We start from the raw sequence: 21,778 nt of genomic DNA, 5'->3' as shown, positions 1-21,778 counted from the left end.
AGGGCAATTTGACCTCCTTTTGTATTTTATCCATAACTTTAGATATACTACTCCTATTTACGCAATCTTCATCTCCTTGGAAAGCTAAAAGAAAGATCTATAACTTCCAAGATGGCCAAGAGGTCCAATTCCATCATTTATGAGACGAAAATCGGGCATCACTCTGTTTGTATTTTCAGCATTTCCTAACTCTTCCATTATGTACCTAATCAATTATCATCACCATATTCATTGGACCATTTCACAACTCAACACATTCGTTATGTCATTAACCATTCCATCAACTATAAACCTACATAAATTATTCTTTACAACAACTAAACTTTAAGCATAATTCAATTGGCAATTACCATGATTCCCAATATCGTAGCCATTTTACTCATCAATTGGTCTATTTACAACATAAGATTACAAATGCCTCAAAACACACATATGTGGCCATGGACAAGTCCCATGCTCACCAATATCCAAAATGTAATAACATGAGACATATACGATTTCATATATACAAAAATATAACACCATGATCAAATGACTTAGAATTACGTATGAACACCAAAGCATGGCAACTATAATCTCATATAATCCAATTTTCATACCCTAAGTCCAAGATACAAAATCAATGCTAGTATGTGCATCCTATGTGATCCTCCAAAATGCTATGCTCTCCGTATGCTCATCATGATCCAACTCCTCCATGCTCGTTATAGCCTGAAATGATGTCCCCAAACGCGGGGTGAGAAATACAAATATATCTCAGTAAACCAAGGGTACTAGAGGATCACTCCACCCCATGGCTCACTCAATGTGCAACAAATAACGTAGTATAAAATGCATAACAAACAATATCACAAACACTGGGGACGAATCCAAGAACATCCACATCAGGATTCCGTTCAAGGACCCCATCATATAACTCCCGGAACTTTCCTGGTGCCTCTCCCTTGGATGAGACGACCCCATGGCAAAACCCAACTGGAACTCCTCATGAGCCCTATCCAGCGGAAGTCCCACGTTTGGATCATCCTGGTACCACTCCCAGAGTCGGCCCCACGGCAACAACCCGACTGGAATCCCCAAAGGATATATCCAGCGGAAGTCCAAACCAACACACATCTACTTGCCAGAGATCAAACCATTCAAACACAACATGCTCCAAGCATGTCACACAATCAAGCAATAATGCATGAACATACATATTCACACAATGTCCAAAGGCACAAAATCCAACCACAACCTTCCACTAGGTGTGGTGGAGCACACAAGGGATTAAAACCCAAGTTTCAAAGGTTTACCTCAACTCCGAAGCCAATGCTCCACAACGTAAGCTCCAAGCTTATTCCGCTTCTATAGCGTCCGTGCGAGGCAACCTAGATTGATCATAATGTCGACATCAATACGGTTTCCATGCAAACCATTCATTTACACAATTCATAATCAATTAGAATCACTAGGACTAATGACACACAACCATATAATTCACCGGTCTCAATCACATTACCCCTCACTTAATCACCAATCAACAATTATTCATTAACACCTCAATTTCCTTCCAAACCCCACATGGTTCGAAATCCCCATAGATGGTACCCCAAGGTTTTTCCGTCCGTTCTAACAATTATACACATCATATAATCTACCATCAATTTATACCAACAACCACCATCCACTTACACAATTTTAACACAATCCCAAAATCACAATTTCATGGCACCATTCAAAATTTCCTAAGTTATGAACACAATTTCACCAATAATTTTTATAACATTTCTAGCTCAAACACATCATTCTAAGACATAATCATCTAATACACATTTTTCATTTGAGCTCTCTAACAACACATATCATCTAATTTCACTCTAGGGCACAAATCATAAATCTCATGAATTAATCAATAGAAAGTGTTAAAACTTACTCAATAGGTCGGTCTAAGGCTCCTCCACATCATACTAAACCATTGGGGCTCCAAACAACTCCATGAACACAAATCTCACACAAAGGGGCGCGACCTTTAGGGGGTTTTTCTCAAAATGTAGTGGGTTTCATGGCTTAATACTACTACCAATGGGTTTGGAAGGTTGTTTCCAACAAGTTTCAAGTCAAGAAGCACTTGATTTGGTGTAGTTTTGATGAAGTTACAAGAAAAGGGAATTTTTGAAGCTCTATAGCCATGGAGGGGAAGGAGTGCGCGGGGAAGAAGAAGAATTAGGAGAGAGAGTGTGTGAAATTGTGACATATAAGTCACTTAACTCATAAGTGGGTCCCACATGCGATTTATCTTTAATCAATCACCTAATTTAAACCACAGATTCATAACCTACGTATTTTTCTCGTTCATGTTATATTTTTGTTTCCTAAAAATACTGACAATATTTTTGCGCTTATCGGTACAATTATACCGCAGTATTTTTACACCGGTAAAATCACCATTCATCAAATTTTCCGAAATTTGCCTATCCACTCGATTTTTCGTCCTGAATCCATTTCCGGCATTATTTTTATCATTTGAGATCTTCTACTCAATTTTTTCATGCCTCGGGTTACGGTTTAGTAAATTACCATTTTGCCCTTTTCACATATTTTGGCCCTAATTTCAGGATTTTCACTGATCCTACCCTTTTAATCAACATTATCACATATAAACACATATTTAAGATAAAAGGTGTTATAGAGATAGTCGCCACACTGATGTGTGTGTTGGCTAAGGTTTCAATGGAGAAAATTAGAGAAGAAGAGATGCAAAACTAAGGAAGAAGATGGGCTATATATAGATGTGACACCTCATTAACATAACACTGGGTCAAATCATCGCCTCATCAAATCCCAATTTTATTGGGTAATTTTCTTAATTTTATCCAATCAATCCAATTGAATGGTTTCCCCAATTTCAGCCAATTAATTTAATTAATTGGTTTCCTTAATTTTATCCAATCAATCCAATTGATTGGTTTCCCAAATTTCTGCCAATTAATTTAATTAATTGGTTTCCTTAATTTTTGTCAATCAATCCAATTGATTTGTTTCCCCAATTTCAGCCAATTAATTTAATTAATTAGTTTCCTTAATTTTGGTCAATCAATCCAATTGATTTGTTTCCAATCAATCTAATTGATTGGTTTCCTTTATTTTCTCCATCTTCAATAAATCTAATTTAATGACTATATTTAAATTCAAATTTCAAATTCGAAATTCAGAATTAGAATTTAAAATAATTTTATTTAAATTCAAATTTCAAATTCAAAATTCAAAATTGGAATTCAAATTAATTTTATTAATTTAATATTTAAGTTAATTAGGTTACATCATGGATCAAGTCCAACTTGACCCATGATGCCACCTACTTTCTCTTGGTCCAACATGTGCGTTTTTTCAACTTAGGCCCATTATGCCTTATTGGGCCCAACCACATAAGCTAGAATTCAAGATAACTTAAGGTGTTTGTGTGCGACCCGGCAGGCCTAACATAGCCACTGACATAAATGAGCTTGGGCCCATTAGGCCCAATCCATCTAATGACAACACAGAGTACTAGCAATGCTTTGTTGTCTCAGATCTAGTTGAGTTCATCGAATGGTCAACTTGTTATACCTATTTGGTTACCGTGTGAATTGTCCTTTCGTCTTGGTTATCCATCCCATTGACCTAGGTAAAGAAAAACGTATCAACCCATGCGGTCTAGAGTTAGCTTTTGCCGAAATAGGGAATATTCATTTACAGACTCTAAAGAGCGAGCCATTTCATGACTCCTTTACTATGCATAGATTCCCGAGTCCCGTAAATGTCATCCCGGTTTCACCGGTCTACAGATAACATAATCTCTCACAGAGATTGACGAATTTCTTTAGCTTGTTACACTAGCCCTGAGTCCTGAGGGCATGCCCAAGAGTATACCTACGAGTCTCCATGTTTCAAGAAGACAATGTATACAATCAATATGAAACAAGATAAAGAGTATTTTTATTCATAACTAGTAAAGAAGTACATGGATACATCTGACACTCAGATTGTCTCTTAGACACCTATGTACTAACACTTGAGAAAGCTGGTTTTAGTTGTTGGAACTCTTCATTTTCTCAAGTTAAATCTAAAACCAAAAATAGGCCCATGATGAGATGACACAGCAGGAAACTTGGAGCTTATAATTTTCCCTTTTTCCTCCTTATTAGCTCCATTGGAGTGTGTTGTCCTAGTTCAAAATTTTTCTCAACTTTGGCTCTCTCAAAGATCAAAGCATTTTGAGATAGATAAGATTTCACTAATAGATATAGGTATATAGTTGCTCCAGACCTGCAGTTATTCATTTTATCAGCAACATGTAAAGCCATCTGGCCCATCTCCCTCATTTTAAGATTACTACTTCTTATAATATGATCAATTTCCACGTACTCCTTCATATATCTATTTTTGTATCATACACAACGACTAAGGAATATTCCTAAAATAATAGTTATAGTAACTTATCATGTAAACTTTCCATTACATATAAGAACTTTACAAATTCAAATATTCTAGATGTACAAATACTCTTGACCCATACTTTTTTTTTTTTTTGGGTAAACATTGACCCTATAATTTAAAATAGAAATGAGAGTGAATAAGATAATAAAAAATATTAAATGAATGTAAACTTCACATCACAATGGATCTGTAAAACATACTTTAACTAAAAAAAATTTAGTAAAGAGAAAAAATTTAAAAAGTGAAAGTGAAAAAGAATAAAAGGAATAAAAAGATAAGAGCCTCCTTAAAAGAAAACAAAAACACCAATGTTTTAAAACAACCCAATCCCTCAACATATCTACGGGGGAAAAGTGCACCATGATATGGAAAAAATGACATTGCCACAAAATTATGGCTTCTTTATTTTTACCAAAACTAGTCATCAAAAATTGATCCAAGCATCTAGGGCACACATCTAAGGGTATAAATGGGCTAGGCCAGCCTACAGGGGCCTACGACCTCGCCTATATTAAGTCAAACTTGATTTATTATAAATAGTAAAATAGAGTAGGCCTAAGCTTTTAAACAAACCTATTTAAAAAATAGGTCACATGCTATTTTTGTACATGTCGGGCCTATAAGCTTATGGGCCGACCTATATCTTATTATTTATTTTAAATTAATAAAATTATTATTTTAATAATTTAGAATAATAAAGTAATATTATTTTAGTTATTCTTTTAATTGTTGAATGTTTAATAGGCTTAAACAGGCTAACATGCCTAGATCAAAACTTTTATTTTTTAAATATAGGTCATACCAGACCCAATATTTTTTACACAGACCTGACCTATTTAAGTTAAAGTCTAACCTGACCTATTTACACCCCTAGGCACATCCAATATTTTCCAAAAAAACATATCCAAATAAAGAATTCCAGAACACGTAGCAGCAAAACAATGTGAGAATCACACCAAAAAAAAAAAATGTGCGAATAAATGAGGAGCTTATCTTTTATTAAGAACAAAATATTTATGTATGACTTAAAGATTCCCTACAGAAAAGAAAAGAGAAAAAAATTAAAAAAATAATTTATTTCCGAAGTTTTAAATAAATATTTAAACTAAATGAAAAAAATTGTTACAAAAAGAAAAAAAGAAAAGAAATTGACAACCCGCTTTTTTTATTAGATTATTATCTATCTTCACTCACAAAAATATATGAAATTCACACAAGATCATATAAAAAGAAGAGAGAGAAAAAGATAATATGACTCCACACATTTTTATATGTTTGTAGGAGATAAAATTATTTTTTACATAATAAAAAATATTAATCTCTTTTTATTAATCTAATAAATAAAGGATATATGATATTATTAAATCAAAATTTTAAGATAAAAGAGAAAGAATGAAAATTAGTTAAATTCTAATATAATAGTATTTAAGATAAATAAATAAAATAAGCATGATAAAAAAATAGATAAAATATCGTATTCCAAGATTTAAATAATCTTTATAAATTGCGCAAGAGATAGAGAGGAAATTCACATCTTTTATTTCATTTATTTTCGGGCTCTTTCATCCCCGATTTGTGTCCAGTGAAAACGGTCCGACCCGACCATTTTGCATCTGAACAGATCGATTCCATTGAGCGCAGTGATAAATTCTCTTCCTTTCTCTCTCTTTCTCTTACAATTTTGGATCGCTCACTTCTAATCAGGTGTTCATTGTTATTTTATTTTGAAATTTTTAGAAGTTTTTGTCTGAATTCTGCTTTTAAAAATCGTATCAATTGTATCTGTTTTTTGTGCATGTTTTCTTTTAGTTTTCGACCTATTCCGATTTTATAATTTCTTTGATCTTTCTCTGTTAATTCTTAGGTTTTCGTTTTTCTTCAAAAAGTATTATCAAATTATTGTGTGGTGTTGATAGTGTCTCCCGTTCGTTTATTTTTGCATTTGTTTCAAGATTCAGTTTTTTTATATATTCTTTTTATGATTTTGTGATAAGGGTATGTCACATAAGTCATGTTGCTGCAGTGAAGCATTTTTTTTCTCCACTTTCTTTGGGGAATTTAAACTGTTCTGCAACCATTTTTCTCTTTTAAACCTAAAATAATCCCACACTTTGTGATTGTTGTGGTCATCATTCAGCGAAGTCAAATTATTTCTTATAATTTATGGGGTTTCATTTTCTTGGAGGAGTAATGAACCTTTCCTTTTAAGTTTGTGTTAAATTTTTTGTGTAGGTAGCCATTCTGCTTTCCCTTCAGTCTTACTTGGTTTAGTTTCCATTCCATTGCAGTTGCTTATCTTTGCATAATGTAATTGGTGTGCAACACTGCATTTACTTATCTTTGCTTTCCCTTTGGGCTCATTTCAGATTTTTGTCTCCGACTCAAGCCATATCTTGTGAAATTTTGCTTGTGGCTTTAAGAATTTGGATAAGTTCTTTTGTAGGTTTTACTTTCAATTTGTGACCTTTGAGTCCTGGGTTCTAATCTTCGTTTGTCATTGATAAATGAAATACCCGCTTTGGTGGCTGCCTTTGTTTATGTGTCTGGAAATATGAGTTACTTGTCCATTGCCTTGACCATAATCGATGTACATGAGATTTCTATACTACCTTGACTATGAAGTTTGCATTCATGCAATGCTTTTCGTCATTCTTGGCTATCATTTTTCTGTCAAATGTTGTTGGGTAAACTATTTTTTGTGCCTTTATAGCATTTGTGTACGTAGAATTCTTGTAGTCAATAGAAAGTTTTCATGCCATAAGTTTCTATCATTTATAATTATTACTTTACTGTTTTATGGAATAACTCTTGATGTTGTATATGATACAAAAACAGCATGGCGGAGGATATGGAAATTGATCATATTGTGGATGTACCTGATACCCCAGATAGATTAACTGTCAGGCATGATGATCGGAAATATGTAGGTAATCCTGAGAAGAGGGAGAGGGCTTTTCCTGTCGCTGATGAAATGAATAGCTGCAGCAACTATATAGCAGTGTACCCCTCAGAGAAATCTTATCCATCTCAAAATGCTCCCATTTTTAGGAGAGCCCAAACTGAGAAAAATTTTGGACCTAAGACAGAACACTCTAATGGAGCTGGAAAGATGGAAAAAGGGAAAACTATTAGCTCTAAGTTTCCTTCTAAATCATCTCACCATGGGCCTATTTCTGTTTTAGATTTGACCAAAGAGAATGGACAGTTCCAGCCTTTGAAACCATCTTTCTCACATCGTGGATCAAGAGAAAGTATTGGGAACACTTCATTACCATTCATTTCTGATTCTTCTGATACATCTAGAAATGCCTTCACTGGAAAATGTAAACTAGATAATAAAACACTTCCAGGTCGTAATATATCTATGGACCGTGGCAAGAGCATTTCTCTGTCAAATGATTCTCATGCTCAATCAAAAACTGATAGGCAAGAGTCTTTGCCTCCTCGTTTTTCCACCGCTCCAAGGAGTAGAGGGCACAAGAGATTGGTACGAAACGGGTGCATTTCACCACACAATATTGCATCAAGGGCAAAACAGTCAGCTGAGCAGAGCAGCCATCAAACCAATGATGTTGAGCACAGTCTTTCTGGGCATTCAGTTTCTAGCATTACAATGTCACCAATTACTGTTGATGATATAGTTGCTGAAGGGAGAGGCAGTGGTAGAGTGAAAGGAAAGGAAGTACTTATTCATCCATCATCACAGGAACTGAATGCTGGAACTATTCACACTGTTAACAGGTAATCTGACTGTGTTTCACATTGAAGTGCTTCTTAGTCGATGACCTGGTAGTCATATCACCTTTTCCAGGAAATCTGGCATCAATAGTTATGCAAGATTTCTATGCATGGTATTATTAAATTATATTAATAACCTGTTTGTATGTTCATAAATGAAAAAGTAATTTACGTAAAGGATATTGCAGCTAGTAAATCATTATAATATATTGAATCTTAGGAATGCAAAACTCTCCAATTTTAAAACATTTTTGGGTTTGTTTCCTCATTTCTTTCCTTTACCTATTTTCTGTCAGCATCAATTTGGTTATTTTTTGTCATTTAAATTTGTTGGAGATTGGTTACTTAGGTTTTCATGAAGTCCATGTATTTATAGCTGGTCACTGAAGAAGTATGTCTTCCATAAAGGAGCCTCGGAAGTTTTTCAGTTAAATGGATTATATTTTAACTTTTGTTGTTTCACCAGAAAATGAAATTAGATTATTTCTTTCATTACTTAAACTCAAAATGCATGTGAGTAGTTCATTTATAAAGGTCAGAATCTTTATTCAATAGTATGACCATATGAACATCATAATTATTGAAGTTGGTCTGACTTGTTGGAGCTTGGTATAATCTTTGTCAGAAGCACATTTAATCAGAATTAGGAGTGACTAAGAAAAATAACAAGTCAAATAAAATCTTCCACTAATATTATGGTAATTCTGATTGACAGGACAAATAATTGTTCTGCACAAAAGGAAGAAATTTAATTTGTAAGAGAGGAACGGTGATGGGAAGTTTGCTTTGATATAGATATCTTGATATATAATGGATCCTTTAGTTTTGCAATCCCGCTCAAAAATTCGCAGTGATTTGCTAAACCAGTACATTGATGCAAATTTTGTTATTTGTGGAATCATTCTGGAAAGTGAAAATATATTTAGATGTATATGAAGTTTTTCTTTGATTGTCTACATGTTTAAATAAGCCCTGTCTCTTATATCTGTTGACTACTTATGCTGAGATTGAAGGATTTACTGCTTCTTCAGCAGCCCTGTGATCAATTATGAAGATGCCAATGCTACCAGTAATGCTATAAGAAATTCACTTAAATTCTCTGGGGGACAAGGTGGTTGGAGAACTACACATAATGAGAAGAATGCTGATCAGCACTTGTATGATGTAAATGGGCATTGTTCAAGGAGAAATTATGATGCTGGAAGATTTGTTAATAGACAGAATACGAACAGAATGGACAGAAGAGACACTGGGAGCAGTCAAATCAGAAAGGAGGTTCATGGTTCTGTATTAGATCATACAGCTCATCCAACTTCTCTGATCATTCCGGAGGTAGACCCAACAACTGGAACACGACCTACTGCTGACACACTGACTAAAAGGCAAAGGAAACGTGGATCAACTTTGGGAAATCCTAATGAAGCTTCTTATAATTCAGAAATTATGTTCCTCGGTTCATCTGGGGAATCATCAAGCTCATCCCGGAGCCCTGTCTTGGATCCTGAAATGATTGAGTTGTTATCCACACCTGAGTACACCAACAGACTTTCTGAAGATTTAGATGACAACGAAAATAATAGCTCAGATGCTCGGGCAAGACAAGTAGAAGCAGATGAGATATTGGCTCGTGAACTCCAAGAACAACTGTATCATGATGATTCTTTTGAAGGAAGAAGGGTCAGCTATTTTCTTTTGCTAACTTTTTTTATGAATGATAAGTTCTAGTTTAAGCATATGCTTCCTATTTACAAGAACTTGTCATATGTTGATTTGCTGCAGATTGACGACCATTTAGCGTGGGAGATACAGCATGCAGAGGATCATCTGCATGCATCTGTTGATAGTCACCATATTTCTTATCCTGTAACTAAGCCTCTCTCTCTTTTACTCTGATTTAGATATACTAAAGTGAACTCCTTTCTTTATAAGCAAAGTTTCTTGTCTATGTTCTGCAAATTATCATCTTTCTTTTGTGTAGCAATGCTAAAATGACCTGTACCTAAGTTTTTGTCAAATTTTTGATCTGTATATCATGATTTAGTCCTATCACATTTATTTTAAAAGACTCATAGATGGTCCATGGATGATAAATGTGGAATTTAAAGGTGGAAGTACTTCGAGGCACTTGAAAGCTACATACTGCATAACCTTGTATCTATGTATTTATTATTAGGCTTAGCTTTTTTATCTCTTAAAGAGATCTGTAATAAGGATGTGTGATGTTATGTTGTATCCACATGATAGAGAGGTGGCAGGAAAAATATCAAATATTAGAACTCATACTTTAAACTTTAAAGTAGTAGGGCTAGGGCATATATTCTGGATGCTTATCCGAGATGCTATTCATCTTCTGTAGCCCTCCCCTTCCCTCCCACCTGTGGTTAGTGGGATTAGTATCTTGGAACCTTGATTATGCCCCCTACCCTTTAAAAGTATGGGATATATAAGATAGTAATTGATTGCTAAGTGGGTAATGAGTTTGGTATTCATGCAGCAGTGCTTAATGTGTTATATAATGAACCATCTATTTTTCTAGGTTATTAATAGCACGTGATTGCATTGCTATTGTGCCATATATGTGAGTAGTGGCCCCCTCTGCGATTTCTGCTACGCAATGCAACAATTGGCAACAAATTGCAGTAGTGGCCAAAATTGTGGCAAATCGCTTCACTACTCTGAATGAAGGATATCCTAGAACCCTAATTAGAGGGCTCACCTCGAGAGCCATTGCTGTGTTCTCACTGCTTTTAGAGAGAGAAAGATATGAGACTGGAGGGCTGTTCCTTCATGTGTGTGACTGTGAGATTTATATATGCCAATAAAGATATATGTTATGTTATTGTAAAATTAAAAGACAAGATAAAAACATTGAAAGTAATGTTGTTAAATTTAATTGAAATCCATTAAATGGAGTTTTATCATTTTGTTATCATTATTTTGAATTTTAAAATGAATTTGATTAATTTTGATTAATTATCTCATTTATTGTGGAGGGGTATTAATTAATGGGTAGTGGAAGAGTGGGAAGAGAATTCAAGAAAAGCGTTGGGAGTAGTAGTAGACAAGTTTTGGTGCCTTAATATCTTATTTTTTTTTTTTTTTTAATTTTAACCATTTACTTGTCTTCTTTCGAGTTTTGGGTAATATAATCATAACAATAATTAAAGAATGGTCATAAACACATAATGGTTTTGTATTTATTCCGTAATTAATCTCATAACTTGACCTCGTTGTAGCGGCTATACCGTTACCTGCTATCCCACTATAGCAGTTGTTGGGTCAGCTGCGATGCAATGTTATCCAAGATTGATAACTATGCTAATTTTTAATTTTACAGACATGGATACCAAGGGCAAATAGACAGCCTCGCTCACGGTCTCGTCAAAGTCTTTCAAATAGGAGGAGAACTGTGCCTCAAGTTCATTTCTCTAATAGAATGTTACAGTTGAGGAGTCGCATTACAAGTCGGTCTCCAACACCATTCTTGTCTAGAGAAAGACGCCCCCGGTTTCCTCTGGATATGGACTTAGACATGGTATTTTCTTACCATTTCCCATTTGTTCTACTCTTGTTTCTTTTCCTCTTTTACCTATCTTTGCATGCCATCATGGTTTTGTACTGTAAATTTTCTTGCAATGTCATGTTTGAATATCATGTTTATTGCTTTCATAGATTTCCTAGAAGGTATCATTTTTAAATTCAAGATTGTAAGATTGAATTTCAAATTGATTTTAAGATTTCTGGTTGTCTCTCTAGTGCTACTTCTTCTATGATTGTGAATGGTTTGGCTCTAATCCTTGTTCTTTAGTCAACAAGGTATTTGACAAGGGGATCTCTATCTTTGTTTTTGTTTACCTTAGTAGGTAATATATATTGGATATCTATGGATAGAATCATCAAGTGGATGATACATGTTTCAATAACATGGTTTTCTGAATAATTGTAATCTATAACACTGACTTTGTACACCTATTCATTTCTGCTATTTGACTTCGTAATAACCCTTATACCCTTTACTTTTGGTGCACTGCAAGAAAATCCTTTCTTTATCGTTAGGACTTTCCTTACATGAGACGTGCCTTATTAGTTTTACAATACTCTTTCCCTCCAACTCCAAGGATATTTTTGGAGATAGGGTTTTGGAGGGAACGAGAAGGGAGCATAATGTTCTCATTTTTTAATTTATAGAGTTATATAATGTTTAAAAAATGAATAAGGGATGATTTCAAGGCTCTGATAATATATCATTTTATTCCTTTCATTTTAAAAAATTCTTGAATTAGAGTATATTTACTGAAAATGAAAAATTCTTTAATTAATTCTTAGCATATCTTCCCTTTTCCTCCAATATCCCCCATCCGTAACATACCCTAAAGATTTTGGTAAATTTAATGTCAAAGCATTTTGGTAGTGTGCAATATTTTTTTTTTGTTCTCTGGTGTATTTTTGTTTTTTTGGAAAAGAAAGTAATAAAAGATTCTCTTTTGCATTTGCAAGTGGTGAGATTGTTTCTTTGTGACTAGAAGGTCACGGTTTTGAGTTTAGGAAATAGTCTCTTTGAATAGATCCAAGGGTAAGGTTGAGTATAATCAACCATTACCTGTACTGTTGCAAAGTCTGGAAGCTTTATGCATTGGGATTTGCCCTTTATTCTCTTGTGAATTTGGTTGTGGTATAATGGCTTCATGTTTGAGGATATTTTTTTGCTAAAACACTGTATTTCATTGATTGTCACCCAATAGGGTGTGGTTTTACAACATATGATAAGAATATAGGGGTAAAAGAGGAAAGAATCAAAGCACAATATGTTAAAAAGAAGGTAGCAATGTGGGTTCAACCCACAATTCCTAATTACAAGGATTTTCCACACACTCTGTCTCTAAATTTTGTGTGATAGAATTATATCTATGATTTGTCTTTGGTACTCTACCCATTTCTGTTTCATTCAATTTTTGACATGCAGAGGGACTGCCATCATTGTTTTTTGTTTTCCTCAATCTTTTTTGTACTTTTTATTTGGGTTCATTTGCCACCGACCCAAACTAAGTTGGGATAAAAGTGTTGTTGATATTGGTGTAGAGGGATGGACAACCTTGTTGCATTTGTTTTCTAGTTCGTGCTTTATTTATTTAAGAAAGCCAAGCAAACCATGAATTTTCTTTTTAACATTAGATGCTATTCAAGAAAGAAAACAAATAAAACATGAGGGATGAAAGTGAATTTTGAAAATAAGTTCAGGGACAAAAGTGTAATTTTTGAAACATGTTACACTCTCAAGTCTTTTACACGGCCCTGGTAAGTGTTAGGTTTCCCCTGAATGGTAATGTTACGATCCGCCAGAACAAAGGACATACAAACAGACCTCCAATCGATCCTCACATCCCCTAATGTTTCTAGCCAAGCAATTCCTAGAATTACATCCACGCCTCCTAAATGAAAAACAAAGAAGTCTCCCATCAGGTCATAGTCTCCCATGACTAGAGTCATTCAACTGCAAGACCTATTGATTGCTTCTTCTATCCATCTCCAAGTTGTACTCCAAATGTAGGAGTAGGGGTCACCTGTAGTTGCAGCCGTTGAACCAACTTTTGTTTGATGAAGTTATGGCTTGCTCTGCTATCAGCAAAATCAGCACTTCGTTTCCATCAAGCTCCTCCAACAACTTCATGGTTTTTGGAGGTGTGAGACAACAAGCCAAATGTAGGGACAGGTCCAGCCATTTGTGGTCCACCTTGTCCTCCAAATCGGCAGCACACAGCTCTCTCCGTTCAGGCTCGCCAATGATGGTGATCGGATCTCCATCTGGCTGCTCATTCTTTCCCAGAATCGTGTTCTTGGACTGACATCAATGGGCTGGGGTAAATTATGGAAACACCTCCATTCCTCCTGTTGGCAGACAAATTCATTGTATGGCAAACGACAGTTTCCTCTCCTGTTTGCTCCAGTAGAGAACACAGCTGCTGCTCCAGCCATTGGTGGTCCACCTTGTCCTCCAAATCGGCAGCACACAGCTCTCTCCGTTCAGGCTCGCCAATGATGGTGATCGGATCTCCATCTGGCTGCTCATTCTTTCCCAGAATCGTGTTCTTGGACTGACATCAATGGGCTGGGGTAAATTATGGAAACACCTCCATTCCTCCTGTTGGCAGACAAATTCATTGTATGGCAAACGACAGTTTCCTCTCCTGTTTGCTCCAGTAGAGAACACAGCTGCTGCTCCTCTGTTTGCAAATGAGTAAGTTGAGCTTCCAGCCTGTTACGACTTTGGATTATTAAAGGTAAGAATTACAGAAATGGGGTACGGGGAGGATGGAAAATGAAGGGAAATGGAAGTAAGAATAGTTCTTTATTGATTGATAGGAAAGAGTATAAGGATAAAGAGCAAGCTCTTCACAAGGGGAACTCCCCTTTCTTTGAGAAATTCTCAGCCAAACAATGAATCAATCAAAAAACTCCTGACTACAATCAGAGTATCCCTTTTATACATCAAGCTGTACCTATCCCTTAAAGGCCTAGTTGAATAACCACCTAATTACAAGCCTAACTGCCGGATACAGCAGTTACAACTTAACCACTCCCTAACATAGGTCATAACAATGCCACCCCTTTGCAAAACAACCTTTTCCCCAAGGTTGGAATCTTATAAACTGCTCCTGTATGGTGGTGTTATCTTCTGAGGAAGCCTCACTAGTGAGTTGATGTTGCCACTGGCCAAAGACTTCCCTTAATGCAGAATTGTTAGCATGCCTGGCCCGGGGACAGTTAAGAGATGCACAACAGCCCTCTCAGCCCATTAATTTGCCTCACGATGTCTGTGAGAAGTTCCTGAAGTTTAATTAGCCACAATCCTTCCCAAAACACAATAACATTTCCTAGTTCTTTTATCATTAGTTGAGCCCCTTGAACTAGTTGAGGGTGGATACCCCTTACTCAACCCAGCACATGATGAAGCTCTTATGAGGGCTTCTCTTCGTAAGCATTAACATCCACAAGTGTTGGGTACGCTAGAAAACAGGGGAATTGCTTGGCCATCATGTTCAGTAAGCCCTTCAATTGTCTCTGAATCACTTGTCCAGGATGGGAACTTATACGTGCAATTTGTTGAGCTGTAACTTCAATGTAGCCCTCAAGGTGTAGCTACCAGTTTTTTTGCTTCAAAGCCTCGAAACCAGAACCAAGCATCTGACTATGGTAAAAATAGGAAGATGAATAAGAAGGATATTGAATGTAATCATAAGCTGCATGTCCAAACAGAGACATGCTCAATGTTGTTAAAACGTAGAGTCTATGTAAAAACGGTAGGGGTGAGCAAAAACGTAAAATCGCAAAACGTAAACGTAAACGTAAAATATATATCCAACATATATAAAACCAAAATCCACAAACATGTTTATTTTATAAGAATGTCAATTTTAATCTTTGTTTTAATTTATATAGAATAATTTTAATGTATTAATTATATAAGTTACTAAATTTAAGCTAATTAATGACTAAAAATATATATACATTTTTTTATTATTACGTGTTATATATATATATATATATATATATATATATATATATATATTTGAACTATGCAAAAAAAAAATCATATTACGTTTCGACACTATGTTTGAACCGTTTCTACGTTTCGACACTACGTTTGAATCGTTTCGATTCAAAACCTGTTTCAACTAATGTTTTGACTCGATTTTGGTCATAAAAACGTAGACACGGTCCGTTTTTACGTTTCGACACTACGTTTTTACAACACTGGACATGCTTCTCCTCAAATACCCACCAAATATCAATAAAAGCATCCAATGCAAATATTGTATCAGATTCTCCTAGCCCAAAATTTTCATGTAACAAGCAAACTCTTAACCAAGATATCATGAGTGAACTTATAACAAGTAATGGAATATCCTTTGTCACATTTGAATGTGGTTGAAAGTGAAGGAACTGCAAACCAATCTTATGATTAAGAACATTATCCATTAGAGTCCAGGGGTTCTCTACATCCAAGGGTGGAATCCCAATGAGCAACTTGAATAAAATGACTGTAACAGATCGCCAATCTGCAGTACCCTCATGTCCAGTTCTCCAACATTTCATTGGTTCCAAGTAATCAGTCATATTCATGGTAGATAGTTATTTCCTCCGTTCTCCATGATTCCCTTAAGTGATTATGTGAGGTTCTCGCGTTGCTTCCGATTTGAGGTTCCCCAACTTGAATAAAATGAGTATAACAGATCGCCCATCTGCAGTATCCCCATGTCCAGTCCACCACCATCATTGTGATTCTTTGAATTGCAAATATTACAAAATAGTTGCATATGAGGAATCTGCTCGTACCTGACCATCTCATACCTATGAAAACACCCATTGAGCGTGACTTGTGTTGCTGCCATGTCACCTATCAGGCACAATGGCCTTCCTTCCAGGGGCATGTGATGAGTGATTTGCTCACTGACCTTGCACAAAGGAAATGGTTTCTCTCCGCCTACCTTTAGCGTCAGGTGCAATGTGGGTGTATGCTTAAATTGTGGGGCCCTTCCCAAAAATTGTTTTAGGTCATAAACAAGAGACCCATTAAGTCAAACCTAGATAGCCCAATCCAATTTGCTATTGTATCTCCTGAGTTGTGCAAGAGACCCAAGAATGGAGATTGGCATTTGGACGTGCTATCAATGGTGGCACCAAGCTTCTCTTCCACGGCATCTCAACAGTATCATGGATCCATCTTTCCCCATGAATGAACCTATTTTGGTCTTCTCCATTCTATGCTCGATCGCAAGTACTTCTCCATTTGGCTTATGCGATTGTTTCATCTCTGCATCGTATTTTTTGCTTTCTCTTAATTCCAAAAGATGACGTCTTCTGGCTTTCGCTGCATTTCTTCCTGCAATTTTTCTATTATCTCTATTTTGTTTTTCGTCTCCAATTCATGATTTGATTCTATTGTAAATAACTATTATTTTATTTATTATTTAGTATTCTAAAATCTTCTTTGGGCTTAGCCTAATAGGTCAGTTAGTCTCTTTAAATAGAGAACCCTTTGTACAGTTGTAATTACAATTCAATAATATATTTTTCTTCCATTTTTCAAGTTGGTATCAGAGCTCTGCTTCCGCGACTGCTGCCTTTAGAGCGGAACCCTATTTGTTTGCCTCTAGCTGCCAACTGAAAGTTTTCCGCAGACCTTTTGGACCGAGAGGACCTTTATTTGACTTTTTTTTCCCCAGATCTATCAGTCTGCAGACGTTAATGTTCATCGTGTTATTGTTCATTGTCGGAAACACTGTTCATCAACGGAGTCAGAAGTCGTTTCGATGTGCTTTTGTGTGTTTTTTGTGCCTCCTGTTGCTGTTTTTGAGCTATTTTTCGCATTATGGCCAACTCCGATGATGATTCGACTGTTGCACAACTTGTTGCGACCCCACTTAGTCCTAGTGATCTTCCTGCTCTACATCAGAGTTATTGACTTGATGGGTTGAATTATTTGTCATAGTCTAAGCTTGTTCGCACTACCATCAAGAGTCGCAATAAGATTGCTCATCTTGATGGCCCTATGTCGTCACTGCATACATTCCCTCTGGACGTCAATTAGTTGATATTTTGACAAAGGGACTTCCCTTGGATAGATTTCAAGAACTTACTAGCAAGCTGAGAATGATAAATATCTATTCCTCAGCTTGAGGGGTAGTGTTGTAAATAATTATTATTTTATTTATTAATCATTGTTGTATTCTAGAATATTCTCTGGGTTTAGCCCAATAGGCTAGTCAATCTTTTTAAATAGAGAATCCTTTGTATAGTTGTAATTACAATTCAATAATATATTTTTCTTCCATTTTTCAAGTGATTCCGAAACACAGCCACCCATGATCGAAGAGGCCTCAACAAATTGTTGGGTCTATCTAATAGAATGATAGACCTACCTTCTTCTGTCTCCTCTTTATTTTTATTGGTTTCTGGTTTTGAAACCACCTTTGCTTGCATCTTCTCCTCTCCCCTAGACAAACTCTGAGACTCTTCTTCGTCCTTTGCCACGGACTTCTCCGTACCTGATTTTGATTGCAAATCCTACTTTTCTTTCCCCTCATCTGACATCTTTGTTCCTTCAGTGCTGCTTTTCAAACCACAAACATCCATGGCAGAAAATTCCCATGATCACTTCTTAATTTCAGAGGATAGCTTCTCTTTCTCTTTCTCCCAATCACTTTTTGGGATCTTTAGCAATATTATTAACATCTCCTTATTCTCTACAATTTTGGAATCGCGCTCATCTTCGCTGGTCTCTCTTCAAAATCTTTGTCAAACTCTCCAGAGCTCCAACACTTGAATCCATGGCAGCCTTATCCAAGATCTGGAAGGTCAGACCAATTGTTACAGCCCTGGATTATTAAAGGTAAGAATTACAGAAATGGGGTATGGGGAGGATGGAAAAGAAAGGGAAATGGAAGAGGTCTCACATAGAAGAGGTCTGCTGGATTAGATGGAATTATGAAATAGGAAAATTTTGCTACATTTTTAAAAGATAAGTGGCTATTTTGGATGAGATAAAACTCAAGGGACAGAAGTAAAATCTCAAAAACAAACGAAGTACACTGATAAGGACGTTATACTCAAATACAGAAATAACACAAAGAACAAAGACTTTGGCCTGAATAATCAGATTTTCATATATTCATCAAGAGATAAACAATCCAGAAACAGTGAAACAAAGACAATTACAAATAAAGGAGAAAATTACAATGAACTGGAAATGTACTAACAAAAAAGGAAATAACAGTAAAGGATAATTCTAGAGGAATTCTAGAGTCCCTAGTCTCTCCCAAATCACCCTAAGGTGCCCAAGGTTCCAAAATGCCCAAAAATCCTTCCATCCTCCTACTATCCCTTATTTATTCTAACCGCTCAGCAATAACAAACTTGCCACAGTTACTAACCAATTCCCACTCACAAATTTGGGAATATTCTCCCATAACTGATTTGATGACTATCCCCTGTATACACTTCTAGAATTCAACCATAAGTTTGGTATTGTATCATACACGAAATGTTATTTTGCCTTAATATTTAGCATATTGTGATAAGAACCTTGGGATGCACCACTCCAAAAGTTAGCTCAAAGGGTGAGAGTATTCAAGGGCTTATAAACCCCACATTAGTTTCCTATACAACTAATGTGGGACTCCAAGTCCCATACCTTGCAAATGGGTCCTATACACTGCTTAATGTGAACATAAAGATGAGTTTCTGAACATACACCGCTTTTAGTCTTCAGAATTTTTATGGTCATTGAATGTTTAAATTTTGTGTAATCTTTTGTCATTGGGTGGTATTGCATAAATATAGTTCAAATTATGAATGGCATATTTCTCTCCTATGCAGAGACTTGATATATTGGAAGCGTTAGAGGATGCAGTGGGGGATCTTAGTGATATGGGAGTGGCTGATGACATTTTTCATGCTCATCGCGATTTCAATGAGTAAGCTCCTTGTGAATGATTTATACGCATAAATTATGTTTCATTCTTGTGTAGAATGACACCCAAACAGGCTCCGTGTTTCATTTACAAGATGGTTTCCAATTCTAGAAATTGGTTGATACCAGTAGGCTTGTTCTCATCAAGGATTTACGTTTCGGATATTATACATATTTTCTGTTTCTAATGGATGTGGATGGAACATTGTAGAAATAATGGTAATTGACAATGTAGAAGCAAATATATTTTCTTTTAGTTTGAAACTAAATTATCACTTTTCTGCTATAAGGTCAAAGAGTAGGGATTGGAATAAGATATATGAATTAAGCTGGGCAAATGTTTCCCTTTTTTGGTTGATTATTTTGTTTAACCTCTACCAAAATGGTGGAAAGTTTATTTTAATCTCAAAATCTGGCTTCTTAACTTTTCATTCTAAAAATTCTTAGAGAATAGCAAACTCAACTTAGAAAGTAAAAGAAAAGGATGAACAAATGCACTATACTTGATTAGACAAAGTCCCTCATTGAGACGAGAATCTCTCCATTTATATATAATGTAGTACTGCACTGTTTTTAAAAAGTCTTTGAGTTGTGCAAGGGCTTCTAGTGGACTCATTTCGGCATGTTCTCCTATTCCTTGATATCTGGGTTTTGTTAATAAGTTCTTGTGTCTGGCAGCTCCAAAATTGATAAGAAAAGTGTTTTTTTTTTATTTTTTTTTTCTGTTTATCATAAAAATATAACATTGAATTTAAGGTATGCCTTCCTTGTGTCCTTATGCAGAAACGATTATGAAATGTTATTGGCCCTTGATGAACAAAATCACCAACATACTGGTGCATCTGCCAATCAGATCAATAGCTTGCCACAGTCCACCGTCCAGGTAACTCATGAATGTCTAGGGATAATGGTCGGTACTTTTTGTCCATTTTTGGGCTGACTCCCCTCCTTTTATTTTAATTACCAACTTTTCGTCTTTTGCTATCACATTTTAGGTTTTGGGGCAGGGAAACCAGGTGGGGGGAAATAATGGTTGCGGGCAACAATTCACTTGGAAATTGTGGGAACAATTTTTGATTTAACTCTATTTTATGTTCCTGTTTATTTGCCAGACTGACAACTTCACAGAGGCATGTGCCATATGTCTTGAGAATCCAGTCAGGGGAGAAATTATTCGCCACCTTCCCTGTTTGCACAAATTTCACAAAGATGTGAGACCATTAAACAATGAATCTATTTATTTGTTTTTGTAAAGATATTATTGCAAAATGCTAATGCGTATTAACCTGTGTTATGGCAGTGTATTGATCCTTGGCTCCATAGGAAAACGTCATGCCCAGTGTGCAAGTCATCTATCAGCTAATTCATTTTGGAATTTAAATGGTTAATTTATCATGCTGCGGTGGATTATCTCAGCCGTCTCATTTTGTCTTTTGAGGTAAAGCAATGCATGACAATACCTTTCTGCTAGAAGTTGAAATTGTAATAAAGACATGCTTCCTTTTCAGTGTGCTATTTTAACTTCTTGATCTATTAATTATCAAAATATGAATATTACCGTATAGAAAAATTTGCAAGTTGGCAACTTTTATGGTGCTGATATAGTGTTACTGTCTTTTGGATTATGATTAGTTCTGGGATATGCATATTGAGATAACTGTTCTGAATCACGGTGTTGTAATTGAACTCCTACTGCTGGTGGTAATGAAGTCTGCAAATCAGTGGCAAGTCTGAAGGCCGTATTATTTCTAAGACAGATGAGTTACAAATGTTTGGTTGATGGAACCACAGAGATTTGTGGTAGCAGGTATCATGGATTCAAAATTAATTTGCATGTGGTAATTGGTAAAGATGTATAATTTTGCACTGGCAAGAGCATGCCAAATGCAAAGTTTCATTAACCCAGTTGTTTCATTTTTTTTCTGCTGCATCTAGATGGGTAATTTAGCCTATGAAACAAAGAAAAATACAAGTCAATTGAACTTAAATGGCTCGTTTCCCTTGTGAAATAAAAATAATATTGGAAATAAGTTTTGCCAACTAATAATGGTTTGATTTTTGGCCGTGTATGGAAAAGGTTTTGATGGAAGTTACTTACTTAATGTGATTTCT

General features: G+C 35.7%; 1 protein-coding gene across 1 annotated transcript; it reads left to right on the top strand.

The window, feature by feature from the left end:
- Window positions 1–6,126: 6,126 nt before the first annotated feature.
- Window positions 6,127–21,292, top strand: LOC133305585 (uncharacterized). The gene is made up of 9 exons (XM_061505841.1): window positions 6,127–6,164; window positions 7,294–8,199; window positions 9,228–9,873; window positions 9,976–10,059; window positions 11,534–11,731; window positions 19,573–19,670; window positions 20,450–20,549; window positions 20,779–20,877; window positions 20,967–21,292. Exons 2-9 carry the CDS (start codon window positions 7,295–7,297, stop codon window positions 21,027–21,029), a joined length of 2,193 nt encoding a protein of 730 aa, XP_061361825.1. The 5' UTR covers window positions 6,127–6,164; window position 7,294; the 3' UTR covers window positions 21,030–21,292.
- The last annotated feature ends 486 nt before the right edge of the window (window positions 21,293–21,778 follow it).

Source organism: Gastrolobium bilobum, unplaced genomic scaffold (assembly GCF_033153095.1).
Source record: "Gastrolobium bilobum isolate Gb01-03AN ecotype WA unplaced genomic scaffold, APGP_CSIRO_Gbil_v1 utg17671, whole genome shotgun sequence".
NCBI lineage: Eukaryota > Viridiplantae > Streptophyta > Magnoliopsida > Fabales > Fabaceae > Gastrolobium > Gastrolobium bilobum.
This window is presented reverse-complemented; position numbering and strand designations above follow the sequence as displayed.